The 20,319-nt window shown below is 52.8% G+C and overlaps 1 protein-coding gene across 4 annotated transcripts in view; it reads left to right on the top strand.

The window, feature by feature from the left end:
• Window positions 1-11,961, top strand: part of CAMK2A (calcium/calmodulin dependent protein kinase II alpha) — a 70,020-nt gene extending 58,059 nt beyond the window's left edge. For 2 of the 4 annotated variants that reach the window (XM_034960781.3, XM_034960783.3), the window contains 4 exons: window positions 446-521; window positions 3,535-3,629; window positions 8,619-8,876; window positions 9,124-11,961. In XM_034960781.3, coding sequence (XP_034816672.1) covers window positions 446-521; window positions 3,535-3,629; window positions 8,619-8,851 — 404 coding nt within the window. In that variant the 3' untranslated portion in view covers window positions 8,852-8,876; window positions 9,124-11,961. The remainder of the gene's footprint in view (window positions 1-445; window positions 522-3,534; window positions 3,630-8,618; window positions 8,877-9,123) is intronic. The other 2 variants (XM_034960779.3, XM_003829026.5) reach the window with 1 other exon arrangement.
• The last annotated feature ends 8,358 nt before the right edge of the window (window positions 11,962-20,319 follow it).

The following is a 20,319-nucleotide window of genomic DNA, read 5'->3' as shown; positions in this document are numbered from 1 at the left end:
CCTGGCTCATGGCTATCAGTGACAGTGCCACAGTTGATCCTGTTTTGATTTACATGGCAAAGCAAAGGTGGTAGGAATAAGTATTTGGGAGCCAAGACCTGGATTTACATCAGGCGTAGAGTCAGAATGTCCACCATGTATTAGAGGCAAAGACCGCCAACAGAGACGCTGGCTCTGGCCTTTGTAGTTGAGGAATTTTCACACCTTTTTTTTTTTTTTTTTTTTTTTTTGCCTTTCTGGGCCTCAGTTTCTTCTGTGAAATGGGGGTGATGATGCCTAGCCCCCAGCAGCAATGCGAGGATAAATGAGATCATCTGCATGAGGTCTTCAGGTCCCAGCACAGAGTCTGGCACATGATAAGGACTCAAGAAATGGTAGTTGGTGCTTCATTACCATCACTATTATTATTATTATTATTATTTCTGTGTCCCCTTCTGCCTTACAGTGCGGAAACAGGAAATTATAAAAGTGACAGAGCAGCTGATTGAAGCCATAAGCAATGGAGATTTTGAGTCCTACACGTGAGTCAGCTGGGCTCATTCTGCATGTCCTGCCTGGATTGTTGTTCAGGGGGTACCAATGGCTAACTTTGGGGGTCCTTGTCTCCGATCCTCATCCACTCACTTTGCATGTGCTGTGAATCGGGCTGAACTCATATTTCTATTTTGCATCCGGACTTGATGCTTCTATTGAGCTTTCTGTTCGCGACATTGCTCTATATGTCAGTCCTCCTCCTCCTCCTATCCTTCCTCCTCCTCACATCTTGTTCCCTGGGAGGAACTCCAACAAAACTCCCTTGCTTCCCCAAGGAAAGAGGGGGTGGACAGTATCACAGCATGGGCCTCCTCAGGAGATGAGCTGGGAAGGTGGGAAGGGAGGCACGTTCCCTTCATTCCTGCCCAATAGGCCTGAGTGCTCACCCTAGACTCCCTTGGACCTCTGACCTCAGATGGGCAGGAGCAAGCAGGATCCACAGGGCACGTCCCTTCAGTGAGCAGGCATGAGCAGAAGTAATTCTAAGCAGAATCTGAACTCCTCTGAGAAATAAGGCAGCTTGCACAAAAATAACATAAAATGAGACATCCCATACACACCTGGACTTGCCTTTGGAGGGGCAGCTGTGTGTGCATGGGCTGAGCCAGAGCACCCTGTGCTGCTCACTCACACCTTTCCTGGCCTGGCCCAGAAACAAACTTCACTTGGGCCCTCAGCTGGCCCCCGGGAGAGCAAATATTTTGGGCTTAGTCCTCAATATTTTGGCCAGTGCTGACAAGGCCTGGGCCTAGAGACCAGACATAAGCTTTTTGGAGGACAAAGACTGCCAGCCAAGGCAGAGTTATTTTTGCCTGTTGGGTTAAATTGAGTTGGGCATAACCTGGCTGGGGTTTGCTCCTTGGGCAGCCTGTTCCTGATTTCCAATGTGCCCAGAGCTGAAGTTTGCCTCTCAAAGGCTTGGCATACCAGGTGCATTCTTTTTTTTTCCCCTTTTTTTTTTTTTTTTTTTGAGATGGAGTCTCACTCTGTCACCCAGACTATAGTGCAGTGGCACGATCTCGGCTCACTGCAACCTCCGTCTCCCGGGTTCAAGTGATTCTCCTGCCTCAGCCTCCTGAGTAGCTGGGATTACAAGTGCACGCCACCATGCCCAGCTAATTTTTGTATTTTTAGTAGAGACGGGGTTTCACCGTGTTGGTCAGGCTGGTCTCGAACTCCTGGCTTCATGATCCACCCACCTCAGCCTCCCAAAGTGCTGGGATTACAGGCGTCAGCCACCGAGCCCGCCCGGCCTGCCAGGTGCATTCTAATTGTGGGAGAGTTTTCAGCAGCAGCAGGTGGCAAAGCCCCCTAGAAGGTCACTGGCTCCCTCTGGAAGAACAAGGGGCTTAGAAGATGCATGTGTGGAACTGAGGGTGATGTGTACATATGTGTATACATGCACTTGTACACATGTGTGCACGTTTAAAACTGTGCACAAGGAGGGTGCGCAGGTGTGTGTGCATGTATATACCTGAGTGTTGCATAAAAGCATGGAAATAGGCTGTTAAGCTGGTCTTGCAGCCAGTTCTAGAAAGAATGGACTTGGAATGTATCATGCAAGTGGCTCTGGAAGGACACAGCCAGGGAGTGAAGGAAAGACACGTGGCCCCTGTGGTCCCCAAGCTCCTCAGTGGCACTTCTGGGGGTCCTGGGGAACCCCTCCCACCTATGTGATGTCACCTCCTCTGACATCTGCAGCCTGCTCTAGGTTCTGACCCCTTGTCATGACCTCTGGGGTCCAGGATGCCCTGTGTAATCTTGAACATGTTCCTTCATCTCTCTGAGCCTCAGTTTCCCCATATGTACAATGGAGTTGGGGCAGATGTCTCCAAGTCCCTTCACTCTAGGAGGCAGGAACACCCAGGTGCCTCCAGGGTTGGGGCTTCTTCAGTGGGGGCGCTCAGTCTCCCACATGTCCAGACCCTCACTCTTGGGGGTTTCTGGAGCTGGAAGGATCCTGGGCATCCCGTTTGGTCTGAGCACAGTCCCCCAGCCCCTGGCTTAAGCCATCTGGAGAATTTGGGGTCATGAGTAGAGAAGCAAGTTGTCTGGGGTCACCCAAACAGACAGGACAGAGCAGGGACAGTGCACCCTGTGAATGCTTTCTCCAGCTCAGACGGTGCTGGGCCTGACACCTTCTCCTGGGTGTCTCCAATTCTACCCTGGGTTGGGAGCTTTGCTTGTCCTGGGACATTTCCTGCCCCTGGCTTCATTGCTATTGTCACAGGGGTCCATGTTATACCACAAAAGATCCCACAGACCTGGAGTTGGGAAAGACAGCTTGTTCCCTTCCCCTGCCTGGCTGTCAGGATCTCCCAGAAGACTAAGACCTGGAAGGGAATAACAGCTGAAAATACACAGCCTCCGTCATGCCCTGTGCTTCTCTTCCCAGATATTACCTCATCTAATGCTATTTTTCTCATCTTACAGAAGAGGAAACTGAGGCTCACAGCCAAGGCTGCTGTTAACAATAGGGCACCTTTGTTCAAATTAGAAAACTCGTCCCTTCCAGGTATATACCTGGCTTGATGAGCAGAAGTCACTTTTGTGTGAAGGAAAAGGAAGTGTCCCCCATCCCGACCCCACAGGAAGACAAATTAGAAAAAGCCCCCTCTGGATCCACTGCCCTGAACCAGGGAGTACAATTTGGAGAGTAGAGAGCAAGCTGAATTTCCTCCCCACCAGCACCTTTAGTGCACTGCACAGCCCTGCACACCATTCATGGTGCTCTTGCTTAAAGGGATTAAGCCACTTGCTTGGGGCCTCACAGCCATTGGCAGAGCCAGGGCCTGAACCCAGGCTTCCCGGATCTAGATGGCACCAACCAGTCAGTGATATCCCATAGTTTATAACTTGCAAGCCCCTGGCCCCTTCCCATCTACTAACTTCAATGATCCTGTGAGGTAGGTGCAATCATTCCTATTTCACAGGCTCACCCTCCAAGGGTCCAATGAGAAGCCGCCCCAGTCCCTCTTCCCTCTGGCTTCTTTCCCCCAGGAAGATGTGCGACCCTGGCATGACAGCCTTCGAACCTGAGGCCCTGGGGAACCTGGTTGAGGGCCTGGACTTCCATCGATTCTATTTTGAAAACCGTGAGCAATTCCTTCTCTCTGTGGTGCCTGTTGTCTGCTCTCGTTCCATGTCCTGCTGGATGGCACAGCAGGGTGACGGGCAGGGCCCCAGGGGCGGCTCAGGAGCCAGCGAAGAGGAAGCTCCCGTGTGGACTGGGGTTGGTACCCTCTTGGTTCCCTCTCCTAACCCTGGCCCATCGACTACCAGCTGCCCCTCCTGTGGTTGAAGATGGGGCAGGCGAGGTCCCAGAGACCAGGAACACACAGGACAAGCCCTCCCAGGCCTCTCCTGCCCATGACCCTGGGAGGGGCCTGGGGAGGGCCTTGATTCCCATATTATAGATAAGGGAGGCTTCCCACTGGCACACACACCAGAGTTACAGTCATCTTGATGCCTGGGGCCATCCCAGCTGCCCAGCTGGTCACAAGCTGGCTGGTGGGTTGTTACGCAAGTGCCCTCTGTGGGTGGGCAGTTTGGGAAAGAGGAGGACAGAGAGCTCACACTGCTGTGCCCCTGCCTGTTTGTCTAGGTCTCTGTCCTGCATGTCTGTCCTTCCTGGGCCTCTCCTTTGCAGGAGAGACCTTGGCAGCTTTGCAACCAGGAGCTTCAGGGGGTTGAGGCTGGGGCTGACCCAGGGTGCTTTCTGCCTGTGTCTGTCTTTCCCTAGGCCGGGGGTCAGATAGGGATGAACCAAAACGCACACAGGTTAGAATCAGGCAGCTTAGGACAGGGAGGAAGGACCTAAGAAGTGGTATATTCAGAGTCCCCCAAATCAAGGGCGTGTACCACTGAGGCTACACAGTGATTTAGGGTGTATGTGGGCACCACTTAAAACAGCATGAGTTTACACAGCGAGAGAGCTCTTTCCTTCTTAATTCTCTCTCAATACTCTGGCTCCATCAGGGGGAAAGACTCTGCTGGGTGCTAGCCTGTTTTCAACACCTCTCTGCCACTTTGTAATTTCCCTCTTTATCAAAGAGAAAGCATATCTCAGGCTCAGATCTCTTTCAGGCAGGAGCATGGTGCAAGGATTATGTAACTTTCTTTCATTTTCACAGGCCTTATTATTAGAACTTTATTCATGATACTGATTGTTCATCAATGACTATGTCCATAAGTTTTCTTTTAAAATAAATCTATAGCCGGGCGCGGTGGCTCACGCATGTAATCCCAGCACTTTGGGAGGCTGAGGCGGGCAGATCACTTGAGGTCAGGAGTTTGAGACCAGCCTGGCCAATGTGGTGAAATCCCATCTCTACTAAAAATACAAAAATTAGCTGGCCATGGTGGTGGGTGCCTGTAATCCCAGCTGCTCGGGAGGCTGAGGCTGCAGTGAGCCAAGTTCGCACCACTGCAATCCAGCCTGGGCGACGGAGCAAGATTCAATCTCCACAAAAAAAAAACCAAAAAACAAAAAACCTATAGAAATTAGTAAAGTCAATCAATTCAGGAAAATCCCCCCTTTTTTTTTTGACTGAGTCTCACTCTTGCCCAGGCTGGAGTGCAGTGGCACGATCTTGGCTCACTGCAACCTCCACCTCCTGGGTTCAAGCAATTCTCCTGCCTCAGCCTCCTGAGTAGCTGGGATTACAGGTGCCCGCCACCACACCTGGCTAATTTTTATATTTTTGGTGGAGACGGGGTTTCACCATGTTGACCAGGCTGGTCTCAAGCTCCAGACCTCAGGTGATCTGCCTGCCTCGGCCTCCCAAAATGCTGGGATTACAGGTGTTAGCCACCAAGCCCACCCCAGGAAATACTTTAATGAAGTATGTACAGTGGCACTTGTGAATGGCAAAAATAACAAAGAAGGTACTTCAGTGACTGAAGTAGGATCTAGTCCAGCTCTTCATCATACAGAGGGGAAACTGAGACTCAGAGAGAAGTGACTTGTCTAAAGGAACCCAGGAAGCCGGTGGCAGAACCTAGACCTGACTCACCCCAGTGCCCTTTCCCTTCCCTGTAGCACCTGCTGTATCTGCACATTAGCAAACCCCACTGGGACTGACACTCCTACCCTGGCTTGCACCCTCTCTGACTGAACTTTATAGAGTACAGAGGCCAAGGACACCCTCCAAAAAGTTGTGAAGAAGAAAACAACATCTTCCTTTAATAAATCAAATGAATTCTCCAAGGCTAACAAGGAAGATTGAATTCTCGGCCGGGTGCGGTGGCTCACGCCTGTAATCCCAGGACTTTGGGAGGTTGAGGTTGGGAGGATCACCTGAGGTCAGGAGTTCAAGACCAGTCTGGCCAACATGGTGAAACCCCATCTTTACTAAAAATACAAAAATTAGCCAGGTATGGTGGTGCACACCTGTAATCTCAGCTACTTGGGAGGCTGAGGTACGAGAATCACTTGAACCTGGGAGGCACAAGTTTCAGTAAGCTGAGATCATGCCACTGCACTCCAGCCTGGGCAACAGAGCAAGACTCCATCTAAAATAATAATAATAATAATAATTGAATTCTCATGCAAGGAGAGGTAGCTGGACCCCATACGTCCCTATCACCCTGGAGCTCCCTCACTGATCACGGTAGCCACCATCCTACTGTCTGTCCTCTGGGGGCACTGGTCCCCCAGTGTGAACTTACAATCCCCACAAAGCAGGGACCAGGCTAAGGCCCAACTGTAAAGGCTCAGGGATGGCAAAATTGAAATAATCACAAAGAGGAAGCCATGCAGCCCTTGGCCTCCCTCTATGCAGCGGGCCCCATCTTAGTGCTGGCCCCCAGACTCCAGGCTTAAACATCTGCTCACCTCCAAGGCCGAACCCACAAGGGCAGACCCAGAGCAAGTGCTCACTCCCGGCCAAGTTCCACCCTCCAGGGCCCTATTTTTTCCTGTCGAGGACTTGGTTCTCTCCCACCCTATGCACAGGGGTAGATATTGGAAGCCGCCTATCTTTTCAAAAGACACCACGTCAGGTGACGTTTCTTTACAAATGCCTCCTAGGACTCCAGCCCTTGCTGACTGCAGCAAGGCCCAGTGCCCCCAGCAATGCTAAGCTCTGTTTGTTCCTTCTGGGATTGTTCTAGATTGTTCTAATGCAGTCTCACTTGGAAACTGACTTTTTTTTTTTTTAATTTTATCTATCCATTGTCTCTCTCTCTCTCTCTCTCTCTCACTCTCACTCTCCCACTTTCTCTCTGTCTCTCTCTCTCTCTCCCTACCTACCAGGTTATGAGACTGGCTATTTTTTTGTATTTTTTGTAGAGACTGGGTTTCACCTTTTTGCCCAGGCTGTTCTCAAACTCCTGGGCTCACGCAATCCATCTGCCTCAGTCTCCTAAACTGTTGGAATTACAGGAGTGAGTCACCGCTCCCGGCCAAAACTGACTTCTTTTAGATTCCACTACGTTTTTTTCAGGAATTAGCCCAGCTTGGGACGAGTCAGATTGCTTCTCTGGACCTGAGTTTGCATATCTGTGGAATGGATATGTTGGTCTTGTATGCCTCCAGCCCTGAATGCTGTCAGGGACGCTTATAGAGCCCTTCTCAGATTCTATAGTTGGGCTGCTGGGTGACCTCTGACCTCTGAGGTCACTCCCAAGTCTATGATGCTGAAACCCTACATTCTGTATGTCTGAGAGCCCAAATTTGAAGTCTGTTATTCTATGGTGCCTAAGACTTGGTGATTTTAAGTCCTTATTCAAAGCCTGGGTGTAGCATGCTTGTGATATTTAGGGGATGGGTGTTATTGGATATTTTCTGTAATCCTGAAAAAAAAAAGACATTTTACATTTTTCAGGAAATAAGTGGCTCACAAACCTGGCTTGGCACCAGGATCAAGTGGTAGGGAAGGAGAAGGGAGATTTTTAATATTAGAGATTCTTGAACTGGGCTCTCTAAGGGTGGGGCTGGGGAAGCTGTGTTTTAAGTCAGCACCTCACATGATTCAGACCTATATTCGGGCTACACAAAGGGAAGGGCTCCTCTCAAGCCCAAGATACAGATCACCACTGTCCAACCCCTCCCTGGGTCATTGTCTTTCTATGCTTTCATTTCCTATCTTGAGGAAAACATCGAGTTTCTAGAATTAATTATAATAATAGTCCTGGTGATGCCTCATGTTTCATCTGGTGGAAGCTGGTGTCAGGGACTTTGTCAGCCCCATCATGATTCCAAGAGCTATGCATCTCTCCCTAACGCTGGAAAGCCCCATGACCTCACCCCATGACCACCAATACCATCCTTATCATTTCAAGGTTCTAAGATTCTACAATTTTCATATTCCTCCACGTTTCCACAATTCTGTATATCTACAGTAGAAGTAGATGATATACTTCAGACAGGCCCACGGGCCGTGTCTGAACTGTAGATATGTTTCACTTGGCTTGCATGATGTTTTAAATTTGAATTAGATGCCAATACTAAAAAATGAAGAGTTTTCATATAAAAATTCAGATTTCCAGATTCTCTTGAAAAACGAGGCACGTCAACACTGCCTCGTTTTTCAAGTGAGTGAGTGGTCTCACTCACATGGCAACCACCAGGGAAGCTGTGTGCAGGATGCCCTCTTTAGGTGGGACAAGACATTCTATTTGCCACAGTCCCCATCACTCCCTATCGCCTCCCTGACCCAGAGGCAAAGGGTCAGTTGTCATTTAGCATCTTATACCCAGCTCAGCCCCCGTTGTTTATGTGCCTGCCTGGTACCTGGGGAGATCCGGATTTGAGACCGTGCTCACAGCTCTTCTGGTTCTATGATCCTCTAGGCTTATTCCATGTGGCTAACGGTCATGATTCAAACATTCCATTTTCTCATGTTTGATGAATTCTGCATGTCTGAACTCCACTGTATCTAAACTAGGATGTGATGTCCCCATCATCTAGAAGTTCTACCTTGATCCCAGGTAGCTGAGTCCTGCCACACAGGCCCCTTCCCTGCAAATGAGGCAGGCAGGGTGCCTCCATTGAGAGGGCTGCTGGGAGTGGAGAAAGTGAAGAAAGTGAGACAGGAGGCCCCCAGTTGCATCTCCTCTGCCCCTCCCATCCCCGCCTCCAGTGTGGTCCCGGAACAGCAAGCCCGTGCACACCACCATCCTGAATCCCCACATCCACCTGATGGGCGACGAGTCAGCCTGCATCGCCTACATCCGCATCACGCAGTACCTGGACGCTGGCGGCATCCCACGCACCGCCCAGTCGGAGGAGACCCGCGTCTGGCACCGCCGGGACGGCAAATGGCAGATCGTCCACTTCCACAGATCTGGGGCGCCCTCCGTCCTGCCCCAGTAAGAATCCCTCCTTCCTGCCTCCCAGGGTAATGTAAAGGATGGGAGTGTTGCCCTGGAGCGGGTTACGTCGGGGAAGCTGCTGCCTTCAGCTCTGAAAGGCTGCAGAGTGGGGTGGGAAGACCCCAAGAAGGGGGCCAGGCCTGCAGGTCTGGGGGGAAGAGCTGGGCAGGAGCCACCGGGGACCGCTTGGACTCCATCTAAAGCGGCAGGGTGGGTGGGTTGCCCAAGCAGGAAACACCATGCCCTGAGAAGCACCCCGTGTGTGTCTTACAGCTGAGGGACCAGGCTGGGGTCGCTGCGTTGCTGTGCCGCAGAGATCCACTCTGTCCGTGGAATGGAGCTGCTGGTTCTCCCAGGTGGATTTTGCTGGAATTCTCCCATGTCATCACCCCACCACCGTCACTTCTGTACCTGCATCAAGAAAACCTGCTTGTTCACAAAAGTCATCGCAACTTCAGAGCGAACGGCCACATCTCCCCACCTCTCACTCCCACCCTCTCCCCTGCCAGGCTGGGGCTTCCTCAGGCATGGGTGTCCACAGCACTGGCCCCCTCTCCCCAGCCTCAGCTGCTGTCCGCCTGGCCTGTCTTGGGCTGTAGGCTAGAATGCCCGGGCTGTGTGCCCACCAGGGGCTGGGGAGAAGGAGGGGTGGCATGATGAGGAAGGCGGCATCCGTCCGTCCCTCTCCCAGACCTCTCCTCTTCCAGTGTCCCCGGGGAAGGGCAGATGACACTCCCTTCCCCCTAAGCCAACCGCACTGAAGGAGTGGGGAGAAGAGCATACGCCAGGAGCCTCCTGCCTCAAAGTGCTCCCCTAAGTCTTCTTCCTCCTGTGCTGACCTCAGGGTGGTCTGACCCTTCCCTCGGTGTGGGGGATGTGGCCCTCTCAGGTGCCCCTACTTGCTTTCTGCTTCCTTCTGGTGAAGTCCACCTCCAACATTAACCTGCCCACCCCACTCCCGTCATCCCTGGAGAATTCCAGCTTTGTCATATCTCAGAGAGGGAATCTAATTCTTTTTGGGGGGCAAAAGAAAGCAACGTTTAGGTATCACTTCTACTTGGACCGCATGCCTTTTTATAGCCAAATTTCTGTGTATTTCGTAAATGGATTTCGCGTTAATGGATATTTATGTAATAACTAGACTTCTCAGATTATTGTGAGAAGGGTCAGGTTGGAAGGGGTGTAGGAAGAGGGGTGAGGGGTAGTTTTTTTCTGTTCTAGTTTTTTTTTTTTTTTTTTTTGTCATCTCTGAGGTGGACCTTGTCATCTGTGGTTATTGGGGCCAAGGCGGACTCAGCTCCGGGGAGAAGGGCCTCTCTGCCATTTCGGTCCCAAGGTGAGCTGACACAGGCGTTCCTTTTGGGACTGTGGAAGCATCAGATGCCAGCACTGACTCAGGAACAGCAAGTCAGGGCAGAGAGGAGGAGGGAGGCTGTCAGGATGGAAATATCTGGACTTTTCTTTGCTTCCCTCGCAAACTGGGGTCTTCTCTACCGAACTTCCCAGGATTTCATCTCACCATATCTGTGTGCCGCCCCCAGCACCCCCCACCCACCTCTGGGGGGCCCGTGAGCGTGTGTCTTCATTGCCTCTCTCCCCTTGGCGTCTGATGACCACAGCAAAGCACTGGGAATTTCTACTCTTCATGCCTCATCCTGCAGCCTCGGGTTCGCATTCTCTCTTTCTTTTCCTCTTTCCCTCTTTCCCTGGGATTGACTCTGAGTGGAATACCTTGGCACATCCACTAGGATCTACTGTCTGCACTGTTTTCTTTGCATGACTTTATACGCAGTAAGTATGTTGAAAACAAACAAAAAGAAGAAAACACTCAACAAAACCAATCTACATGTTTTGGACTAAAAAAAAAAATAGAGGTTGTATTCTCAGTGTCCGACTCGGAATTATGTTGCTGCCTCTCTGTGCTTTTGGCCTCTGTGTGGCCGTGTTTTGCCAGCATGAGATACTGTCCCCTCTGGAGGATTTTAGGGGAGGAAGAGCCACGTCCCCAGGGATTGGAGGAGGCTCCGGTACCCTCGACCCTCCTGGGTGTTGGTTGGAGCAGAACTGGTGAGGATGTTTGACCCGAGATTTTCTGAGCTCTCCCCAGTCACCAGCTGTCTGCTGGGTTCTTTTCTCAAGTCCTGCTGCCCAGGCCCAGGTGAGACAGGCAGCGCCAGGTCTGCAGGCCAGGAGAGATGCTGCCCAGGCCTCCCGGTTTCCAAGCTGGTCCATCACTGGCCTCTGTCCTTGGCAGAGACCTTGCTGCCCAGGCCCAGGGGCAGGCTCTTGGCCTGCCCCAGACCCAGAGGACTTCCCAGTAAGGCCCAGTGATCCCATTATCCCAGGGGCAAAACCACCTGTCCCCCTTTTGAGCTGCCAGTTCCCTACAGCCATCCCCAGTCAAGGGTGAGGGTGTGGCCTTCACCAGGGGCTGCTGTAATTACCGAGCAAGGTCTGAGCTCTTCTTCAGCCTCAGTTTCCTCATTGGTTAAAAGGGTTCTTTGTTCCCATCCAGCCGATGAAGGAGCAAATGTCTAGCTATGTGAAGCCTAATTTACCTGCAGGAACTGGCAGGCATAGTCACTGGCTGGACTCCTGTTTACTTCTAGACCTGGTCAGGCTCCATCCCCTCCCCCACCTGCCCCTGATTCCCCTCTTCGGTGCCTGTCAACTGCTTTTCAGCAGTGGACTGCAGGGGAAAGAGCAGTGATTTGGGGTGAGTAGGCTTCAATTCCCAGCTCTGACCAGACTTGCTGTGTGACCTTGGGCAAGTTCCTTTCCCTCTTTGGAGCTTGGTTTCCCTGCCAGAGGAAACTGAGCTGGAGGAGCCTGAGGTCCTGCCTTTCATTGGCTGACACACCTCCTGTCCACTGTGTCACTCTCCAAGTGCCAGAGAAGTGGAGGCAGATCACTACCCCAGGCTGAGATGGCCCCCACTGTGAAGGCCACGCCTGTGGGTGGGCAGCCACCTGGTGCCACCACAGGGCACCAGGGATGATCCTGATGCGGCAGGCAGGGGAGACTCAGAAAAATCTGCCCAGCGCCTACCCTCACCAGACAAACTCTGTGCTCCTCCAAAACATCCTTTAGATGCAAAAATAATAATAATAATAATAAATAAAAATCCAAACCCAAGTCAAAACCTTGGCTCCAGCATGAAAACACGTTTACAGGAAAGTGTTCTCCTGGGTTTGTGCCCACCATGGTGCGAATCCTGACCCAAGGCCTCCTGTCTCCCTTCAAAGGGAGACCCTTTTGGGGGATGAGTTTGCCAGACTCCCCGTGCTGGTTTCTTTGTTACTATTTGTTTGGGGTTTTGTTTTAGTTCTTTTTTTTTTTTTCTTTTCTTTTTTAAAAATATGTGGCTGTGAACTTGAATGAACACTGCTCAAACTTTCTGCTATTGGGGGTGGGTGGGATGGGAAGAAGGGGCGTTTGTTTTATTCTTGGTGTTTTCAGTGCAATAAATAGCTACAAACTTCTGTGCACTCTGTGTGTCCCTGTCTTGGTCAAGCCCCTGAGCTGGGAGGTTTTTGTTAGTTTCCAGTTCTAGATCTGCCCCATGGCAAAATAAAAGTCCTGGTCTTCATTCTGATTGGACCAACTGTGGTCACATGCTCAAGGCTGAGCCAGTCACTGTGGGATTATGCCTGGACCACATGCCCCACCTGTAGAGCCAGGGATGGGGTCAGCTTTCTCCCAGGCACATGGGGTACCCTCAACAAGAGCAAAGGGGTGGCTATGGGTTGCCTGAGCAGCCAAGAGCTAAAGCCTCTCTTGGGCCCTGGGGCAAGGTTCTTCTCCTCTGGGCCTCAGTTTCCCTGTACAATGTGGAGGTTATTCCACAAGTCCCCCACCCATTCTCTTCCCTCAGCCCAGCCTCACAGATGAGTGCTCAGGACTCACCATGCCAGAGAGTGCTTTAAAGAATGGGGAAGGGGAGGAAGGGTCTCTTTACCCATAAACATATGTCTGGACCTAGTGCCTGGGACGCTTTGGTCCTTGGAGCCTGAGCTGCTGGCTTCTGGCAGGGCAGAGCCAAAGTGGTGATGCAGAGGCTTTGGCCACCTTCAGGCCACGGTAGAGTGGCCAACCTTCCCGGCTACCTGTGTGAGATTTTCAGTGCTCAAAACAGGACAGCACCAGGCCAACCAGACAAGCTGGTCACTCATCCATTGCCCAGAGGCCTGGATGCCACGGGGCCAAGGAAAGGTGCCCATCGGAGCCCACAGTTCCCTCTAGACCATACTCCGGGTGCCTGGCACTCCAGAATCCCTGCACCGGACGCTTTCCGGGTCTATCCTCACTGCTGGTGTGTGGAATGGCCAGGGGCAGTGTCTGTAGGGAGTGTGCCCCTTGCACACAGGGGAGGACCTTCACAGTAAGAGCACAGGCCAAGGCTGAGAAAAGCAAGAGAGGCTTGGGGGCTTCCATTTGCCACCTTTGCGGATGATGTTTTAAATTTGAATTAGATGCCAATAGTAAAAAATGAAGAGTTTTTTATTATTGCGGACATCACCGATGTCCTCAAGGGCTTAGTGGCAGGCGTCCTCCCAGCCCTGCCTTCACTTGCCCCAGCGGCTCCTGCCTGGGCCCTGCAGAAAGCTTTGAGGGCTTGGGTGGTCATTGTGTCCCTTCACCAGCAGGTGGCAGCACAGGAGCAGGTTTCAGGCGGTCCTTGGCCCTAGCATGTCTACCACGCCCTGTGAGATATCCTTTAACTCTCAAAAAGTACCGACTCCACTTAAAACACTATTATTATCTCACAGGAGAATGATGCTCTACAGTTCACAAAGTGCTTTCACAACACCTCTTGTCCTAGTTACAACAGTCCTATTTTGAAGATGAAAATGATGAGACTCAAAGGCAAAGAGACTTCTTGTAAGACTCTGACCAGTGCTCACCCCAGCCTTCTAACTCAGAGCACAGTGCTCTGTTCCCTCCAGGGGCCTCCCCTGCCCTGGTCGGTGCTGCCCTGTCCCTGGTCTCTGGACAGCCAGCGAGGAGTGACTGGGATTCTTAGGACCTCCTCCCCTTTTGACACTCTGTCCCCTTCCAGCTACTGCCTTCTCTCTCGGTTGTCTACACCCACAGTCTCCATACTCCAAAGGGCACTGCAGAGGGCCATTTCCCTTGCATTTTCCCACTGAGCGCACTGTGACACCTTCTCACCCTTCAGGACATGGCTCCAGCATCTTCTCTGGGAAGTTCCCTCGCCCTCCCCAGCCTCCCCCGTACCCTGGGCTAGGTCCCTCCATGGGCTTCCACAATCTGCTCCACCTTCCTCACCACAGATCTCTGGTTTGAAGTCACCTAAGCAAGTTTCTGCAGAACTGTGTGCTCCTTGAAGGCAGGACAGCATCTTGTCCGTGCTCCGGATGCACGCGGCAGATACTGTCATTCTTGCATAGAGAAGACCCCTAGCAGATGTGCCCCTGGAATGAAGGAGGAGTGGAGGCTGTGTGGGCATGAGTATTCCACCCACCCAGAAATAACAACGGTTCACAGTGGGAACTGACTGAGTGCCAGGCACGCCCCACCTCTTTTATAGGTGCTCTCTCAATCTTTAGCATACCCCTCCACTGAGGGCACTGCTATTCTCTTTATTCCATTAATAAGAAGGTGCCCAGAGGAAAGGAACCCACCCAAGATGGCCCAGGGCACGAGGGAGGGAGGTGAGATTGAGGCTCTCAGCTGCTGTGAACACCTGCTTCCCACACCTGCTTCCCTGGGGCATGCTGTGGCTGGGCTGGGCTCCAAGGAGGGCTCAGTGATAAGCTAGACCTGTCTCATGACTCCTGTCCCCCAGGAATCTCTGATGCCATTCCAGACAGTGAGAGACATGCAGAGAGCAAGAACTCAAGGAAGGCTGGGATGGGGGCTGGATCTGGAGATGCAAAGTGTGCAGGAACCCAGAGGAAGGAGAAGGAGAGATGGTGACTGGGCTGGATAAAACTTCATGGGGTGCTTGATGGTATGGAGGCAGGGAGAGTGTGGAGGCCAGAGCAAAGGCTGGGAGCCCAGAACTGTGGCGGCAGGGTGAGCAGAACAGGCTTGGGAGGAGGCCATGGGGGCGGGAGGTGTCTAAGGGCTGAGTGAGCCCCGAATCTGCCATGATGTGGTGCCTTCTCAGGGCATGGGTAGGCCCCAGCAGTGGAAACGGCCTTCCCCAGGCCTGGGTTGTGCTAAATCTTTCAGGAAACGTCCCCTGGCAGGTGCTGGGGGGTGTCCATAGGGCAAGGTGGGGCAGGTCCAGTCCTGTGGAAATGCCCTCTCCTTGTCCTTCCTCCTGGGACCAGCCCTGCCCTCCCTTCTCCACCCAGGGCTACCAACGTCTCAGAGGCCACTTCCCTCAGGACGCCCTGGCCCAGCCATTCCTTCCCAGACCCAGGGCCTCAACTGGAGGTGGAGGGAGCTGGAGGGGGATGACTCCTTCCTTCCAGGAGAAAAGGGAGGACTGTCAGCCTCCTCTCCCAAAGTGACCTTGGAGGAGTCACATCCCCTCTCTGGGCCTTAGTTTCCTCATATTACAATGACACTGAACCTGTGGGCCCCATATGTGAGAACTGAGCTGGCTGCTGCAGATTCACCAGGGAGTTTGCTAAACATACAGATGTTTTGGGCCCCACCCTCAGAGAATAAGAGCCATTCTTCTGGGCAGGGGTCCAGGCAGCTGTAGTTTTAGTAAAAGCCCAGGTTTGGGAATTTGCATGGAGCATCCCTTCCCCCTCCCCGCATTGTCCCCACCCCGTTTCCACAGTCACAATGGCAGCCTGAAGATGCAGTTATCAGGGAGCCCCACCCCAGGCTTCCCACTTCCCTGTCCTCCCCTGACTCAGCTAGATCAATATTGACCATAGGCCCCTCCCCTGCCTCTAAGTCCTACCACCCTAAGCCCCAAAGCTCTCTGAGACCCTGACCTTGGATCAGCAGAATCAAGGTCAAGCCAGGCTTGGGACGGTGATGATTTTATTGCTGTGCCCACGCTCACCCTGTATCCCCCTACTCCTAGTGATTGGGCAGGGCATTTGGCTCACTGGAGAAATCTTCAGGACTCTGAATCCTTAAACTCATCCTGCAAGAGAACTGAGACTTCCTTCCCACTAGGCAGAGCCAATCCCAATCCATCTCTGAAGAGGGGTGCTGCTCCCCTCCCTAGCTCCCGTGGCATGGTCCCCAGCAGAAGGCTGCATGGAGTGGGTGGGAGCAGACAGCTCCCCTTTCCTCACCTCCCTCCACCAAGGCACCTCTGCAGAGCCCTCTGTCCTTGTTCAACCCACTTGTTTTATAGATGGGGACACTGAGGCTGGGTCCTCAGGGCACACAGATGGTGCTGGCAAGCCTGGGCCTCCAGTTTAGCCTGTCCCTGGCTCCAGGCACACCAACTCCCAGCCTCTTTCTCCCCAGGCTGGTTGGAGGTGGGAGCTGAGCCTCAGTTTCCTTATCTGTACAAGGGAGAGCTGGCTAATGAGACGCATCCCATCTAGAGGGTTCCTGCATGCCACATTTTGTGCTAAGCACTTTGATCACATTTAAAAAATATGTATTGAGCATCTAATTTATCTCATTTAATCCCCTGCCAAGGGAAAGCTATTCTCCCCTTTTCACATCTGAGAACACCGGGGTTCAGAGAGGTGAAGCAGCAGATTCAGAGGGGCCATGGAGCCAGGGTTCCACTCTGACCAGCAGATGCCTAAAGCCTCCTTGGCTCCTACTGCCCACAGTTTTCTTTTCTTTTTAGAGAAGGGTTCTTAGCCTGTCACTCAAGAGATCCTCCCAGCTGGGTAAGGTGGCTTAAACCTGTAATCCTAACACTTTGGAGGCTGAGACAGGAAGATTGCTTGAGCCCAGGAGTTCCAGACCAGCCTGGACAACAAAGTGAGACCCTGTCTCTACAGAAAAAAAAAAAAAAATTGCTGGCGTGGTGGTGTACACCTGTGATCCTAGCTAGTAGGGAGGCTGAGGTGGGAGGATCGCTTGAGCCTGGGAGGTCAAGGCTGCAGTGAGCTGTGATTGTGCCATTGCACTCCAGCCTGGGTGACAGAAGGAGAGCCTTTCTCAAAAAAACTCCACAAAACAACAACAAAAAAAGCAATCCTCCCACCTCAGCCTCCTGAGTAGCTGAGACTACAGGCACAAACCACTAAGCCTGGCTTCTAAAAAATGTAGAGATGAGGTCTTGCTACATCGCCCAAGCTAGTCCCGAACTCTTGGCCTCAAGTGGTCCTGTGGCCTCCGCCTCCTGAGCAGCTGGGATTACAGGCACCAGCCACTGAACCTGGCTCCCTGGCTAAAATTTTCTAGGGTTGCTGCTCACAGAGCCTATGGACTTGAGCAGGAAAAGGCTTTCTTTCCCAAAACCAAAAGTGATTCTGAATGGGGGTGCTGAGAAAAGGCCTCCCTGTGGCCAGAGGAGGCGGGCTGCTGCTCTGTCCTGGGGGAGAAGGCCAAGGCAGCAGGAAGTCAGGCGGAGACAGAGCAGGGGGGACTGTTGGCCAAGGATCCGCAGACGGGCAGCCAGCCCTGGACGCCCTTCCAGGGCAGGACCAGCTTCAGCGAGGACTCAGGCCCCAGAGGGAGTGGCCTGGAGCTCAAGGAACCAAACTTTCCATGAGCCACCAGCAAAAAATGAGTCTGGAGGAGCCTGTCTACCGCAGACCATGGGGCTCAGCAACTAAGGGTCACGTGGGATTCTGAGGGGCCTGCGACTGTCTTAACTCTTTGCTGGATATCCCCAGAGCCACCCAAGAACTGTGTTCAGTTTGATGCTTCATGGTGCAAAGCTGTGAACCAGCCTTGTGTAGTCACTGGGGTGACTGAGAGATGAGGAGAGTCCAGTCTCTGTCCTGGAGGAGTTGGTAGTGGGACAGAGATGGTAGACACAAGTGTGTTCCTCCAATCAATAAATGTGTATCACATGCCCACCAAGCCAATGGGTGATGCTGCTACGAGGTAGGAGCTGTCATTGCCCACATTTTACAGGTAAAAGAATGAGAGCTTAGAGAGGTTAAGTGACTTCCCTAAGACCACACAGCCAGGGAGGAGCAGGGCTGGAAATAAATCCAGATCAGTGTGGCTGAGCAGCCTGAGGCCTCTGCACCATGCCCTGCTGTGGCCCCAAAGCACTCTGGGGTCCAAGGAGAGTCTTCACTATGTGGAAACAAAATGCACTGTCTCAAAAGGATGTGAGTGCCCTGGGCAGGCAGGGCTGGGCTGTCAGGACTCACCAGATGTAGGGCTGAGTCAGACCCCCTGAAGATTCTAGGCGTCCACATCTGGTTAGGGAATTGAGGAAGGCTTACAGGGGAGGGTATATTCAGGAGGGACTTAAAGGATGGCTAGGATCCCAAAGGGTGGGCAGGAAGACACTGGATCAAGGCGGAAGGCCCTGCCTAAGCCAAGGTTGGAAGACAGGACAGCCAGGGCCTGCTCAGGAGCATAAGCTGGGCTGGGGTGAGGGACAGGAACACAGGGCTCGGGGCCCACTGAGGACCGAACACTCAGGTAACCAGTGTGACCCCTGGAGCCTGTTGACCCTCACTTGGCCTCGGGAATATGGCTGACCTAATGGTGTGGGTAGGAGCCCCTGCCCCTCCACTGCCTTCCCTCCTTCCCCGCCACAGAGACCACACGTTGGCAGTGGCTGTGTATAGCCAGGCTTCTCATCTCAGCATTTCCTGGTGCCCAAGGGCACCCTCTAACAAGCCCCAGAACAGGAATGAAGGGCCCCGGGGCACCCTACCCCACACTCCAGCCAGGCACGTACGATGCCTCCCAAGGCTCCACACCAGCCTCCCAAGTTCAGGGGTCCATGGACACACAGATCAGATGAGACAGGACATTAGAGGACTGAGTGAGGGTGGAGAGCCCTGGGGTCTGGCCTCAGCTCCAGAACATTCTCCCCATGGGACCTGGGTAAACCCTCTAGGCTGCTCATCCCTTGAGACTGCAGAACAGTCAGCCTGCAGAGAGGCTGACAGGAGGCCCTAACTGAGCTGGGCTTACAACTTTTTTTTTTTTTTTGAGATGGAGTCTCTGTCTGTCCCCCAGGCTGGAGTGCAGTGGCACGATCTCGGCTCACTGCAACCTCTGCCTCCTGGGTTCAAGCGATTCTTCTGCCTCAGCCTCCTGAGTAGCTGGGACTACAGGCATGAGCCACCATGCCCGGCTAATTTTTTGTATTTTTAGTAGATGGGGTTTCACCGTGTTAGCCAGGATGGTCTCGATCTCCTGACCTCGTGATCCCCCCGCCTTGGCCTCCCAAAGTGCTGGGATTACAGGCATGAGCCACCCCGCCCGGGCCCATTCTTACAACTTTTAAATCAGTCATCCACATTGCACATTGGGAGATTTCTCATAAAAATCCAGATTTCCAGCTGCCCTTAAAAAGCCCGGAGATCTGGCAGCCTGGGCCCATACTTCTGAGAGGTGGCCTCCCTCTTAAGATAGGCGTGCTTTCTTGTCTAGTTCACCACAGTCCCTACCACTCCCTCTTGCCTCTCCAGCACTCATGGAGGGTCAGTTGCCACATATTCTCCTGCTCATACCAACAGCTTTCCTCACCCAGGTTCCTGGCTGGCCCTGTAGGATGTGAGTTTGCCACCGGGTAGGACATTCGAGGTTTGCAGGGTGGGATCCAACTCCAGACAGGGCTGATGTTTTCTCTGAGCTGCCTGCTATGCTGTCGTGGGTTCCCCTAGCTGGAGCTGCCTGTTCCCCAGTCAGTTCCCACTGTAATCAGGGCCAGGCTGGGGGCTGTTCTGAGCCAGGGAGACCTAAAGTCAATACAGGGATCAGGACCGGAGCAGTTGGGAGATGTTGCCGGCAACAGAGGGAGGAGAAGGTAGAGCGGCAGGAAAAGCTGTCTGAGAGCAGAGGAAATGGAAAAAGCAGGAGAAACTGGAAGACTGGGCCAGGGAGGGCAGGACAGGGACCACAGGCCCGGTGGCAGGAGCGGGCAGGGGTTGGGGAGGCAGGAGGAAGTGAAGCTGGTGGGACCCATGGACTCCTACAACCCTCCAATCTCACACTTGGAATCTGAGGAGAAAGGAAGCCTAGACTCCCAAGATGCTCCTTTCCTGACTGCCAGGACACCTGGCTGCAGCCGAGAGGCTGGTGAGGAATATTCGAAAGTCCATGGCCCCGTGCCCAGGCAGAGAGCACCTCCTCCCCAGACAAGGCATGCTGAGAAGGCTGAGTACCAGGGCGCTGCCAGCAGGGCTGGAGCCTGCCCCGTGGGAAGAAGCACCTGAATTCTGAAGACCATTCTCACACACTTTGCAAATTAGCAAATTCATCTCTTTCCCCTCACCCAGAGCCCCAAACAAAGAGGAGTGGGAGGGGGGCCTGGCCCTTTGTTAGGGGGAATTTATTAATATCTGAAATATGCAGCCGCCCTTCCTTTCCACCCCCAATCAAAGCCTTTGCAAACACCTGGGCCTCGCATTTGAAAGGCCCTGGGGCTCTTTT

Source organism: Pan paniscus, chromosome 4 (genome assembly GCF_029289425.2).
Source record: "Pan paniscus chromosome 4, NHGRI_mPanPan1-v2.0_pri, whole genome shotgun sequence".
NCBI classification, from domain to species: domain Eukaryota; kingdom Metazoa; phylum Chordata; class Mammalia; order Primates; family Hominidae; genus Pan; species Pan paniscus.
Note: the sequence above shows the minus strand (reverse complement) of the source record. Positions and strands in the feature narration are given on the sequence as shown.